This window comes from Dipteris shenzhenensis, chromosome 4 (assembly GCF_047967505.1).
Source record: "Dipteris shenzhenensis isolate YYH24624 ecotype China chromosome 4, Dip_SZ_1.0, whole genome shotgun sequence".
NCBI classification, from domain to species: Eukaryota; Viridiplantae; Streptophyta; class Polypodiopsida; order Gleicheniales; family Dipteridaceae; genus Dipteris; species Dipteris shenzhenensis.
The window spans coordinates 56,565,206-56,580,226 of record NC_141599.1 but is presented as its reverse complement, the minus strand read 5'-3'; the positions used below and the strand labels follow the sequence as shown (position 1 = coordinate 56,580,226).

Genomic DNA, 15,021 nt, shown 5'->3' with positions numbered 1-15,021 from the left:
GTAGCCCGAAAGGACAGCAGTGAAAAGGCTCTGAATGCGAGCAGAGGGATTCACCCTTGAAGAAGAAGAGAAAATGAGAGCAAATGGCAATGAGAAATACCAATAGAGGGCTGGAAATGAGAATTACAGCAAGAAAATGTGCTCCCACAAGGAGGAGAACACTTCGAAATGAGAGGAGGGTGATCCAATGGAGGAAAACTCGCAGCCCGAGGCAAAGGATAGCCGGAATGCTTCAATCTCTGGTAATGCAAAAACAGCAAAGCGTAGTGGTAAACCCAAGCACAATTGCAGTGATACTTCGGATGCCAACAAAAATGCAAAAAAGAAAAAGAAGAGATGCAATTATTGCAGGAAACCAAGTCATGACATCTCTAAATGCAAAAGCACTAGATTCGGAGAAGAAGCAGAAGCAATCTAGCCTTGCAATTACTGATGCTTCCTCTACTCATGAGAAGGCTAAACAAATCAGCCAATGTGGCTCCACGCTTTTGTGGTTACATGTCAATATAATCCTTCCATCCATGACCCTTGCATGGAAATTTTTTATGCATTCAACACAAGTAATTTGACAATGGTGCTTCTAAGCACATCACTTCTTGCAACGAAGTTGTTTCTTTCTTTGAGTGATACACTTTTCGATCCATTCAACACATGTATTTTGACAATGGTGTTTTTAAGCACATCACTTCTTGCAACGAAGTTGTTTCTTTCTCTGAGGGATACACCAAAGGGAGGCCCAATGACTTGCGCAAACAATGCATCTTATGCTGTGAAGAGCATTGACCAAGTGATCCAGTCTCTACAAGATATTGTATATGTTCCAAGGATCAAGAGAAATATCTCATCTATTTCAGTTGTAGCTACTTCTGGATATAGAGTTATCTTCAATGGTTACCACTGTGCCGTCTAAATGATAATATCATTGTTATCACTGGGACATTAACACGGGATTTGTATGGACTTGATGCCTATGACAGAGAGACAGTTACTACAGCACTTGTAGGAGAGAACCTATGCTTTCAGATACTCATTTGTGGTATAAGCGCTTTTGAGATTTGAATTATGGCAAGCTAGTAAGATTGCATTCTCAGGATACGGTTGTCAATCTCCCAAAGATGCATGAGTTGTCCAAACATGTTTGTGAGGGGTGTCTACTTGGGAAAATGCATGGGTCTTCTTTCCAAAAGACAGCAGTGTTGGTGCATCTCGTAAGTTGCATTTGGTTCACATTGATGTGTGTGGACCAATGCGGACAGCATCCATTGGGGGCTATTCTTCCTTTGTTACCTTTATGGATGATTTTGCCAAGCATACTTGGGTTTACCCATTGAACTTTGCCATGGTTGAGAATGAGAGCGTTCACAAGCATGTCACTCTCCAGACTGACAAGGGGGATGGGTACATGTCCCATGAGTTTCCTGTTTTTTTAGCATCTCACGGCATCATACATCAGTATACAATGTCATACACAGCTCAGCATAATGGTGTTGCAACTTGCAGAACAAAGAATAAAATTTTGATGGAGATGGCATGGTGTACAATGAAAAGGAAATCTTTGCGAAATAAATTATGGTCGGATGCTGTCATGTGTGCCAATTATGTCTTAATCAGGCCACAAACCAAGCCATTAAAGACTATCACACCTTATGCGGCATGGACAAGTCAGATGTAGTCTTTGCTGAAAACTCTGTCGTGCCTTTGTTGGACTGTCAAAAACAATCAACTATTGTTGCTTCTAACGTCTTGTTACATTGTTGCCTTTGTTCAGCTTGTGATGAGCCCACAGAGACTTCAACTCAGCAAATGATTTACAGCTCCATATTGGATATGATTTACAGCTTGATATTCCTCCCATTGATCAAGCCATGACAGATCAAGCAGTGAGACTGAAGAGAGGGCTGTCGTAAGACAACAGAAAATAGTCCCTAGATGGCTGTTGGATACCTTAGAGGACAGCAAAAAAGCTGAGCCTTTGTCTAGCCGCACAAGGGCTGACTCTCGTCACGTGCAGGGACACTTAGTGGAGGTTGCATTTCATTGCTACCACATGCAATGAAGAGCCACTGTGTCACAAATATGCTTTTGAGAGCAAGGATAGGATGGATGCTATTGAATCCGAGTTGGATCCAATACATCAAAATAGCACTTGGGAGTTGTGTGACTTGCCTAAAGGCAAGCATGCTATCACTAAGTGGGTTTACAAACTCAAAAGGAAGGCTGATGGCAATGTTGACTGCTATAAGGCCTGCCGTGCTGGAAAAGGCCACGCTTGATAGAGCATGGAGTTGACTTGTTGCAAAAGGCTATGCTTAGCAACGGGGAATTGACTTTTGAGGAAACTTGTGCACCCACATCACACATTACTCCACCACGTGCATCATTGGTTCATAGCAGCCCATCATCATTGGCAAGTGCATCACCTTGACATAAAAATCGCCTTCCTTTACAAAGATGTGCAAGAGGAGGTCTATGTCACTCAGCCTCCTGGTTTTAAAGTTAGAGGGTCTGAAAATGGCACATACACATTTCATCAGCCTTGGTTTTGAAAACAGCCCTACAAAGAGCACTATTCATGTTCGCAAGCATCATGTTGACCTGTTGATTCTGATTTTATATGTGGATGATATGCTCTTTACTAGACCCTCCACTCAGCATATTGCAGCCTTTCAGGCTGATTTGCAGCAGTCATTTGCTATGACAAATTTGGGCCAGTTGCTTTACTATCTTGGATTCAGTTTGCTCACGTTGAGGAGGGTATTATGATGAGTCAGTCCAAGGACATTGGACAGCTCTTGCAACGATTTCAATTTTAGGACTACAAACCAGTTTCTACACTTGTTGGGACTGGTTTCCTTCATGCTTTTGAGCCATTTGATGCCACTCTCTATCAGTAGGCTGTTGGATGGCTAATATATCCGTATCACACATGGCCAGATCTTCAATATGTTGTTTCCCAGTTGAGCAGTACACAGCATTGGCAAGGTGTGAAGCGTGTCTTCCGATACTTGAAAGGCACTCAAGGTTTGGGCCTTCTCTATGGACATGATTGTTCACTTACTGCATGCTTTCAACAGCCATTGACTAAGCTGGATGCTATGACACCAGACCTCCCCGCAGCGGCAACTGTTTATGCTTGGAACCTCATGCATTTCTTGGTTCAACAAAAGCAGCCTACAGCTTCGTCTAGATGTGAAGCTGCCTCATCCTGATGGGGCTTAGGTGGTGGACATTAAGAGAGTCCTCTCTCTCTCTCTCTCTCTCTCTCTCTCACACACACCACACACACAGGGTATCCTCAAGGCATAATGTAATGGTATGTTCCGATCTCAGGTTCGTGTTGACAATCTTTAGATATTTGATCTGCATTTTCCGGGCTTTAAGCAACTGTTTTTGTTTTATTTCAGACAACCCCCGAGGTCCTCCCTCAGAGAAGCATACGGACAGCAAGTGCTGATTCTTACCCGCCAGACAGCGTCGGCAACATCGAATCCAGCCAGTCCGATGGAAAAAAGAGCGCGTTGAACGGCATCAGCGATTGGGCAATCAAACTCAGAAGGGACATTGTTGGAAGGGGAGAGAAACGTGAATGGAAGATCGAGAAGCTGTGAATCTTGAAAAGGAAGATCAGGTAAGAGGGCAGGTGACGAGGGAGGAACGGAAGGGGCGACAAGCAGACGAAAGCCATGGCCAGGAGGCCTTGTGTTCTTCACTATGAGTGCCAATTGGTACATCTTGTTGTCCTCCAATGCTCGCAGTTATGCTCTCCTGTCGGAGCTACCTCAGCCTACCTGTCTCGGAAAATATTTCAGCCCGCAGCTAAGGAAGCGGGCAGAGCAAGTGGCCCCTCAGGAATCGCTGTCGCCGTCTGCTTTTCGTAGGCTGAGGCAAGTGTCATACTATTTTAATCTCCAAGTGTCATGCTCTGTTTCACACTCTCCCACTTTTGGAGGTCTCACTGAAATGGGTACCTACAAATCTAACTACATATGCGCCAGGCAGCGTAGGGCTTAAAGATTATTTTTAATGTTTGTACAGGTCACAATTATTGTTACATGCAAGTTGATACGTAGGAATTCAACGTAAAGGTTACAAATAAATTACAAAGACGATGTACGGAGTGAGAAATGGATTGAAGTATATGCAAAGTGAAATGAATTTTTAGAGAAAATCAAGTAAAGTAATGAGATTGTTGAGCTTCAAGTAATAATATTTTTTTGCACTTGCATGGTTTCCTTTTAAATTGTTATATCCTTTTGAAGCCGATGTAGTATCTAGCTGTACAATGTATCTATGTTCTAAGGAATTTGCTTCCTTTTTATTCGGAGTTGACGCTAATATGTCTGCTTTGAAGTGTTCTTCAAACGGAATGTTCCTGCGGACATCATCAGCCATTTTAGTCAGTGGGTTAGTCTTGTGTCATTTGAGACGTTTCTCAAATTTAGTAGTTTGGCCAATATATTTCTTTCCATTTTGTAGACAAGTGATGCAGTAAATGAAATTTATTATCGAAGAGCGCACGTCGCATGAGTTGTCAGTATCTGCATCCGTTTTAACTGTGCAAATAGAGGGAAAAAGCATGAGAGATAGTCGACGTGATTGTATGGTAAAATGGAAAATAAGGAAGATGGAATGTATTTTAATAGAATTTTACCTTGTGTGTACGTCTTTTTTGGTGCTGGGAAGATGTTTGCAGAGGTGCCGTATTGCTTTTTCGCAAACTTTGGATCCACTTTGTATGTGACCTTTTCAATCGTTACTGGCCATTCACCTTGCTTCAAATCGTATGCATCTTTATATTGCTACAATATGTTATTGGCCGTTCGCTTGTCCACCTCTTTAAGGTCCTCAAGTTCGACATTAAATGCAAAATGTAGCATTGTGATGCAAAAAACATAGGTATGCCATTGGTGTACTTGTTAAAAATTTCTTATGTTGTTGTGCGAGTCAAGGAGTCATCTATCCTCTCCTCTTCTTCAGATAGTTTTGTTATGATTTGTTTTATGAGGCCATTTGTGAGGTCATTGTTTCCTAGTGGCCGTTCACGTAAGATTTTGGTTACATTATCCATAAGGGGATGGTAGTGGGCATGTGAATTGAATCCATAGATGTATTGAGTTGGTGGCACCCCTACTACGTTGGCTCTTTTCATTTGTTTGTCAATGAAGAAAATCCTGCTTTGTTTTATTTATTTTTTGGGAGCATTGTCTTCTTTGTTGATTTTTGCAATTGCTTTTTGTTTGAATTGTTGAAATAGCTATAAGAAATACAAAACTTCTTGAGAAATACACTGGAATGCGTTTAAATAAATTCGAAGTTCAAGGAATTATTAACGCATGCGCAGATACCTCTTTGGTGCTGGCCATTTGTGTAGAGGGAGAGATCTTTTTTGTACCTACAACAAAATACAAAATCCGTTGCAACCTGGATTATTTGTTGATTTTGTGAAATGAATGAATTTATGATTTTGGTATATTTTTGAACGTAATTGTATATTTGTTCGTTGAAATGCATAAGTAATTATTATTACCTTATTTTTAATCTACTGTGGTGGTGGTATGTAAGGAATGGGCACGAAGTTAGCTGGTTTTATGTCGTGCAAGATACATAGCTTTTGTCAACTTGTGACTTGAGAGAGCATGATATACGTTAATCTCGAAGTGAACCATCGACGTATCACAATCAACGCCTTTCCTTGTAGTGTTGAGCCCTGTGATTTGTGTCCGATGATGGCGTATGCAAGCGTGATGGGGAATGTCGTCTTGTGGTACCACGTCCCATTCAATACCTTTCGTGTGTGCTTGGAGCATTTGAGTGCAATAGGCTCGCCTATCAACGAGATGGTGGCATGAATCTTTGTTAATATGCATGTTGTTTCATGCCATTCCATGCTATAAATAGTTGCTAGCGCTCCTATTGCTAGGTTGATGTTTTCTGTTAGCATGATTTTACTTCTGATTGCCATGTGCTGAACTTCATGAAAACATGAGTCCATGATCCAATCTTGTAATTCTGGAATATTTTCCGCATTCATTACGACTTGGACTGGTACGATATTAGAGCTTGCAAATTGTGATTTTGATAGATCATCGTTGTATCGTTGCACGTCCTCCTTGTGTGTGCATAGAATAGTGGTGTTTGTGATGAATTTCTGTGCGTCCTTGTCTGTGATGATCAAGCCACCAAGATATTATTTTATCTGATCCTCTATTGGTGTTGTTATACGAATGATGTTTAAGAAGGTATTAAATTTTGGATCTTGCAAGTGATGTATTGAGGCTTGCATGTAATGGAATCTACCCATTTGCCAGAAGGGCGAGTTGCTGATGTGGCATTTGTGGCAATAGTCTTTTGCAGCGACTGGACACATGCATATTGGTGGGAGCTACTGCATGTCTCCAAAAAGAATGACTTTCTTGGAGTGGAATGGATGCAGGGCGCTATTGTCATAGACCTCGCATAGCTATCAGACCAATAGATTCATCATTTAGCATGTCATCATAGATATCTCGTCAATGATGATTGTGTATGCGGTGAGCAACACTAAGTATCGATCATTTAATTTGGAGCGAACTATGAAACATGTCCTTCTTTTTCGGAAGGGAGAACTGATGATGCACCGTTTTGCGAGGCGGCTCAAGCATATCACTGCAACACCGATCATCGCCGCTAATAGAACTATAGACTTTCTGTGTAGAACATGATTATATGTAATGTACTTGATCATGAAAGTCTTTCCTGAGCCTGGTGTCCCGCAAACAATGTGTAGCCCTACTGTTGTCTCAAAAAGGTTATTGTAAATAGCTCTTTTATCTTCAGTCAAGGTGGAATTCTCCATGCCCTTGAATTCATCTAGTAGTTGCAAAATCCTTATTTGGCCCGTCTCGAGTGTGTTGTCGCTTGCATCTTCACAAATGCTGAGTGAAGTATCATAAAGGGCACATAACGGGGTCTTTTGTAAGATCATGTTTGTCAGTTGTTATCGCTTCTCGTCAACAAGCATATGAATCTTATAGTAAGTGAAAACGAGTGCCTCGATGTCTTGTTCTGTTTGGATAATTCCATGCATGTGGCATTCGAGAAAGTAGGATCCTGTTCGATTGCTTGTTGAGATTAGCTCACATTCATTTCGGAAAGGGATTCTCTTTAGCAGTTCATTGAAGAAGAAGCCCTCGAAGTGGTGGGCCAGATGATAGTTTATGAAGCGTACGAGTCGTGCGCTTGGGTATACATAGTTCTCGAATGAGTCCTTCATCGCGCTGTGGGTCGTGCCGTGCTTTCGGTCCTTTTGTGGTGTGAATGATTTCCAATACTCATAAAAAGTGAGTTGCTCTAGTGCGCTCGGACGGCCACATGATATGTCGATGGGATGCATTGTTGTGACACAGTAACTTTTAAAGTACCTTTGACGAAGGTTAGGTGGTGCGGAGTCGACTGAATATATGGCCTCGCTATGATGGATAGTCGACACTTGCAAACATGTCAATGTCGCCTCAGTCGATGACGTTAGTTTTGATAACACGTATGCTGAAATCATCTTTAGCTTCAATGGATCTATTGTGTCAAGGCCCAGACGTTTCGCATCTTCTATATTCAAATTTAGCCTCCCAACAGGCTCAGTTTTCATGGCGTACTTCAGTAAGTAGTATGAGAGACATGTGTCTCTGATCCTTTGGATGTTCATGTGTCCTTGCCACAATAGTAGGACTATAGCATGGTACGGTATGACGTTTCGATGATGTTGGTTCGGGCGATAATACAACCACCTATGTGTCCTCGGATCCAAAGACGGTTTCATTTATGGATGGTCGTCAAAGGGAAAACCATATTTAATTTGCATTTGTCTAAAATTTGTCGATCGGTATGGCAAGCGCTACTTGTTGCATCTGTGCATTTGCTTTCTTTGCACGAGCTTCTGTAACTTCAGCTCCGAGAAAGGTTGCGAAAGTTGTAAAGCTTGATCCTCTTCATATGGAACATGAGCATCTATCTCATTCATAACTTGAAGGGATCCGCGGCTTTGTATTTCATATCTAACTAAGTAATGCTTCACCCTGCCCAACAAGCCATTGTCGCTCAAGATATATTATTGTCGAAACTTTTGAAGCCTAAGGTGGAAAATCATGGCACATTCGACAGGGCAATCTCGCCAAGTGAATTGCGGGCTGTATTGCTTCACAAGTTCGAGGTCGTCAAACTCCAACCATCGTGTCTCACTAACCTCATCCGCCGTCAATGTTAAGAATATGTGTGTCAAGCCCCATTCATTGACCATCGTTATTAGATCCTTTAGGTTTCTTCGATGCCAGGATGGAGACCCTGGGATTGATGCTGGGATCTCAAATTTTAATGTCTCTCATCAATTCCTCGTTTGTCACGTTTGGTCTTTCACGACACTTCTGATCGATATCTCTTTGCAGAATCGTTGTTTGCATTGCATTTGCAATTGCGAATGATTACCGGACTTGATACACGAGAAGTAGGTATGGCTTGTACAATGTAAATGCTAAGAAGAATGTCGATATTCTCATTTTCAAATACTCATGAAAGAATAACCGACCATCGTGTGCACCATGTCTGAAAGGGAAAAGAAATGGGAAAATTGCACTCAAGATTGTTGAATCCTTGCTTTCTATCATTCCATTTCGTGTGGCGCCCACCTATCATTCAATCAAATTTTCTTCTGCACGTATCATGATTGTCCCAACCTCTCTAGTCACCGGCCTAGAGAATTGTGCCTTGTTGGGAATGTGGTCAACACGCTCCAATAGTGACAAGTAGTTTCTTTCGTGTCCACTACCCATCACCTCGAACGGAGAATCAGCAGAATGTTTCTGTAGTATCTCTACTATAGCGTTTGATGAGACAACACTAAAACTAGCCTAGGATGAGGCCTCTCAAGCATTGTCTTGTATCGCTTTATGAACGGGTTCGAGGTGAGATTGAAAGATAAGATGTCTCTAGTGGCAGACAAGAAATCGTCTAAATTTTGGCAGGCTCTCTCTTCTCGATTCTAACATATCCTCAAAGTTTACATTTGCAAGAGGCAACCTTCAGTGGTCTGCAGGGAACACCTTGATAAAAAGATTGCTTCACTTTGCCTCTAATTGAAGAGGCTGGGTACATGCCAGTCCAAAACCATTTAAAGGAGGAATGCTATCCTTCATAGGATCTTTTAAGCTCCTTTTAGAAAGACAAGAAAATGTCTTAGGATCTTTAAATCTCACTGGAAAGTCAAAAAATGGAGGTTTTATAGAGAATTGGCAGTTAGAAAGTGGCTCTCTCTGCATATGGCGATTATGAAAAAAAGCTACTTTTCTTCATTTACCAACAAAAAAAGCTCAGACCTCTTTATGATGAATGACTATAGTACAACTACGCACATGTAGATGCTCAGAAACATGTCACAAGCAAGGCTAGTCTAGATACCAAATGGAAGCTGTGAGACAGGCTAATCTAATGTATTAGAACAATTCACTCCAAATAAATTCATGATCAAGCTTAAACATGGCAGTGCTTGGATTCCCTAGATTGCTCAATACATTTGTTGCCAAATTCAAAATTGCTTGCTCAAAGATGGATCACCCTTGCCTCCATTGTGCCTCTATCTGTGTTCTCTTTCGGAGCTTGATCTGTGCACCATGAATCGCCAATGAATGCAATGAAAGAGCTAGTCCTGCAAGTCCTTTTCTTCGATCGTTGCCTCCATCGTGCCTCTATATGTGTTCTCTTTGGGAGATTGATCTTTGCATCTTGAATTGCCAATGAATGCAATGAAACAACTTGTCCTGTAAGTCCTCTTCTTTGAAGAAAATGCTTACATGACCATCCTCTCAAGCGTTGTGACAATTGGCATATGCTCTTGTCCCTTTTACTATTACTGTATGAATATTTTGCATTTTCAAATTTTGAACTATCAACTTTATTTTTTTGTGTGTTATACTAGATGATATTCTCGAACCTGCAGTGCTCTCTGCTTGTCTTAATGAATTGCGTATCATAGCTTCAAAGAAATGAGGACCACATTGAAGGAATGAGACAATTGACATTGAGTGATACAAGGTGTCTTCTTAGATGAAATATCTATTATACATTAAGTGTGCATTTGCTTTATGTACAAAATTTTGACAAGCCTATAAGTATGATGTACCACATGCACCACGTTCAAGGAATTTCCCATAAGCTTTCAACTCTACTCTCCATTCTACGTGTGTTTCTTCTATGTCTTCGTTTGGACCAATTCAAGCCATTGTAGTCGCTTTCCTCGTTAGTCTTTTTCACCTATTCAATGCGTTACTCTTTCTACGTCAGGGGTAAGAGAGAGTTAATGTAGTAGGAATCGAACAACAGTATGTAGTAGGAATCGAACAACAGTTTCTTTCTTTAAGAACCTATGACCTTTTTCTATTTATAGCTACCAAAAGAAGGATGAGCCACACAATGCTCAACTTTCTTTCACTCATCCCAAATGAAAACCGACCAGCAATCTCATTAACTGAGAACCAATCATTGCTTCTTGGGTCCCAAATTTCCTAAAATTTTTTAATGCCCTTCCTAAAAAGTCTCTTTGCAATTCTTGGATGGCTTTGAAAAAAAGACACCCCATGCATAAAAGGCCCGCTTGGCAACCAGATAGTTCTTCCTAATGAACCGTCCCTTGAAAGGACCTGAGTCCCTTCCAATAATAATAATTATTATTTTTCTTCCACTCGCATGAGTTTGGATAATAGTTTCGGACTGTGAAATTTTAATTGCAGCATCCACCATCACAACAACCTACCACACGGCTAATTATTCCCATGTACATCGTTCAAGCACATCCAATACCTTGCAATTTTAGCCCAGGCCCCAAGGTTGGGTGTAGCCTAATTTAAGCATCCATTTAGAGCATAACGAGTTGCTTTTGACACTAATCTTGTCCAGTCACCTGTTGGTCTGGGTGTCATTCATAAATCCCATTGAAAGGCATGCCACTGGTCTCTCCATAAGAATCCCCTCATGACAGTATCAGTTCTTTTGATACAATTTCCAGAAAAGGGAAGAATAGAGTTCACATAAACAGTGTAAGATGGCATAATCTGTTTAGTTACTGTAATTCTTCCAGCAAAGGATAACTCCTTAGCATTCCACTGTTCCAATTTTCTTTAGCATTCCACTTTTCCAATTTCAGTAGTATCTTTTTTTTGCGCCATTTGAATTTCTGTTTTAGAGTTGCATTGATTCCCATTGGACAACCCAAATGCCTCGAAATATCCCCCAGCTTACACCATTTAAAGTCAAAATTATGAGCCCAATCGGGGAGCTCAGTCCAGTACAACCAGAGAGAAGTTGTCTTCAAGGTATTGACCTTAGAGTCAGAAATTACTACAAAATCTTCAAACACGTTCAACAGATTCATCACATTGTCCTCTGTGCCCACAAGCAAACTTGTGTTATCGTCTGCAAAAAAATGGGAACAGAAAGATGAATCATCAAAGAGTGGCAATCCCTTTATTCTTCCTTGATTCTGGAGATAGTCTATTTGACACAGTAGAGGTTCTGTTACTATGGCAAACAAGAGGGGGGCCAATGGGCACCCTGCTGTCTTGACCTCCTAACATAAAAGCTCTTGTACAAGTAACCATTCAGAGAGCATCTTGCATAGAAATTAGTGAAAAGCATTTGTGTTATCCAATAGAACCCTTCCCCAAACCCCATTTTTTGCATTGTTCTTGGGGTGAAAATCCAACTAATTCTATCATAAGCTTTTCAAGAGCATTGTTAAGCATCACAAACCTCTCGTTTCTGGTTATTGCATAATCGACAGCCCCAAAAATATTAAGTATTGCATCATGAATGTTTATGCCTAGAACAAAGCCATACTGCCTAGAGTGGATAAACTTTCCTAGGATGAATTTGATCCTATTAGCCATTGATTTCTCAAGGATTTTGTAAACACAGTTAAGCACTTGACTGTACTTGTATTAAGCTTTCACATCAATGCAGCAATAACTGATTACCTCCATTAGATCCATGCCGCAAGTTTCCTAGAAGTGCTGGAAAAACTCCATAAGGAATCCATCTGATCCTGGCGATTCCCCTTTCGCCATGGTTATGGCCGTGTATTTAAGCTTTGCATTGGAAAATGGTTGTTGCAACAAGATTGCCTCGTGCGGTAAAACTCCTCTTTGGAAGTTAGAGAAGAAAGATTCTAACATGTTCTTGAAGTCAGCTGGGATGGTAGGTGGCGATCCAACAATACTAGCCAAATGGTTAATAAAAGTTTTGCAGTCTTACTATTACCATGCACTTGATCACATAATCAGGGGTCATAAATATATTCTCCCTAATCCTCTTTTTGCAGACAACAGTGAAGAAAAAGAAGGACGATTGATCCCGCTCGTCTAGCCATCTCAGATCTGACTGGATTCTTGTAGCCACACGTTTACTGTGTTCAAGGGATCTAAGAAAAAGCTCCATTGTTTTGAGCAAAGACGCCACCGTGGGTTCAAAAGGAGACTCTCGAACTACTTCTATTAAGGAAACATGGACCAAAACAACATCTTGTTCTTCAGACCTTAGCTTGCGAGCTCTAGCTCTACCAAAGCTCTTAGCAATATCCGTCACAGCTTGCATTTAGGCATTCCACCTGCGAATGGGATTTATGTACTTGCATGAGTAAGAGACCCACGTGCTCTCAACTGTAGAGTCAAACTCTTTCTGATCCATTAAGAAGACATTGAGCTTAAAAGGTATCAGACCCCAGGTCAAATCTTACCACCAACAAAAGGTGATCAGAGGAGAAATAATCCGTGAGAATAGCACCATCAGGCATCAGTATGATCCACCAACTGTGAGCTAAGAAGTATATTGTGTATAGCCTTGCCGCTCTCCACAACTCATCGCCGTGCTAGTTATGCCAGGAGAACACTCTTGTTTTAGATTCAAAAGCAAGCTAGTCTACCATAGAACAAGGGCTAGCGAAACCCTCCCATAACCTCGATCGATTCAGTGACAAAGTTCTAGTCCCCTAGACAGATAACATGTTTTCCTTCTGAGAGGTCCTTCTACCTACTCCACAGTTTTGCTCTCTTGGCTGAGAGATTAGAGGCATATGCTGAAACTACATGAAATGGGACTCCTTTAAAACTAAATTCAAGCAATATGAATTCCCCCTCTTCATTGCATCGATAGTCATCAATTCTTAGTTCGTCCCTAATCAGGCAAGCCGTTCTGTCTTTCCCAAGCCATTCTCTCTCTCTCAATCTCTCTCTCTCTCTCTCTCTCTCTCCCCCCCCCCCCTTTAGACTAAACTCATCATACATCACATGCAAGGACGTAGAAAACTAAATGGCCAAATCTTCTCAGTCTGAAAATTTGCAATTTCGAAGGCTTTTAAGCTCATGGTGATATCATGAATGTGATATCTTTTAATACCTTTGATTGTTGGTGAAGAGCATCATCGCCCCACACCTGTAGTGCCACCACATCAAAGTAGTTCGCGATTCTAGCTTTAAGCTCTTGGATTTGAGCAAGCTGCATGCAAGATTCTCCACTAAAAGGGGAGAAAAAGGGGGCATGCCCTCCACAAAGTCAGCTAAGTTCCATAATTGGAATTCAGCTTCTTAAAACTCTCTCCTCACCATCTACCCTTGCCCTCGCCTCTCCCTTTCTCCATGCATAGCCCTTTCCCTTCCCCTCATCGTCACTCGCTCTCTTTAGAAATAAAAAACGCACAAAATACATGCAATCTTCATTTCGAATCAATCAGAGTACAATCATAATTTTGTGAAAAAAAATGTACTAAATCAGGTGGGAGGAGTAGAGTGGAGGGAGAGGGAATAGCAAAAAACCTTATCTTGATCGCTCGGCTAGTAATTAATGCCATGATTAAAACTCATCGTGGAGACCTAATCTCTCCCCTTCTTGCTTACCATCTCTCTCAAGCTCTCCCTCTCCCTCCCTTTCCATCTCTCAATCTCCCCCTCTCTTTCCCTTGCTATTTGTCCCTCTCCCCTAGTTGCTCAACCCACTGGTCCTACTATTGTGTAGGGCAAGACTACGATAAACTAGGCTACATAGGTTATGTTGTTGAGAATTAGTTGATCATAGCATCTAATACCACATTGGTACCTGAGTGGAGTGGGTGTCTAAGATTCTAGTCGTGTGCTAGGGCTATGACACATGTAGATGCAATGTGGCAAATAATTGTAAGTATGTGGTTGCATGTGAGGCACTTGGAGGTAGAGTGCTTAGTGAAGGACAACTACAACCTACTAAAAGTCTTGTAAATGAGTGTGTAAATAATTGTAAGTATGTGCTTGCATGTGAGGCACTTGGAGGTAGAGTGCTTAGTGAAGGACAACTACAACTACTAAAAGTCTTGTAAATGAGTGTGTGATACATCTTCTTGACTTGTATTCTCTTTGTGAACAATAGAAACTTGGTGTTGCTTTGAGATGCCTTGCTTCCATCTCTCATTCCATGTTTCTCTTTAGCTCTCCCTCTCAAAATTTTAACATGGTATCAGAGCATCTTCTCCTAGATTGAGATTGAGAGAGAGAGAGAGAGAGAGAGAGAGAGGGGGGGGGGATCTTATTCTAGAGCTACATCTCTCTTCATTCCTAGTTCCTAAATTTGTAGTTCATGAGAGAAGAGGTGAATTTCCTTGTTTGTAGAGCTATGTATTGTGATTTAAGTTTAGTTTGTATGTGAAGATGTTCACGTTTGATTCCATCACTAGTGATGTATCTCTAATGCTTGATATGGTCTAGTGATATGATCTATCTAGTACAAAGTCCTATGTAGCCCAAAAGCAGCGCTAGATGAATGAGACTCAACTGCATGTTTGACATATTATTTGTGCTTGCATTATTCACTATGTTTGGAGGACTCAAAATCTTTGGTTTCTAACCGATGTCCCTCTCGTGGTTATATTTTGTTTGAGGTCCACCGGACTATCATTGAGGTTTTAGGGCTTTATAGCTGCACTTTGGAGTCTATTGCCATGGCATGTCATGGCTATGCAAGCCAAGCTCTAAATGC

General features: G+C 41.2%; 1 protein-coding gene across 4 annotated transcripts in view; it reads right to left on the bottom strand.

The window, feature by feature from the left end:
• The window catches only part of LOC147903091 (Metallo-hydrolase/oxidoreductase superfamily protein), a 176,508-nt gene extending 172,554 nt beyond the window's left edge, over nucleotides 1–3,954 (bottom strand). For all 4 annotated transcript variants that reach the window (XM_087373312.1, XM_087373313.1, XM_087373311.1 and 1 more), the window contains exon 1: nucleotides 3,462–3,954. In XM_087373312.1, the coding sequence (XP_087229438.1) occupies nucleotides 3,462–3,731 (270 nt within the window). In that variant the 5' untranslated portion in view covers nucleotides 3,732–3,954. The remainder of the gene's footprint in view (nucleotides 1–3,461) is intronic.
• Nucleotides 3,955–15,021: the final 11,067 nt, after the last annotated feature.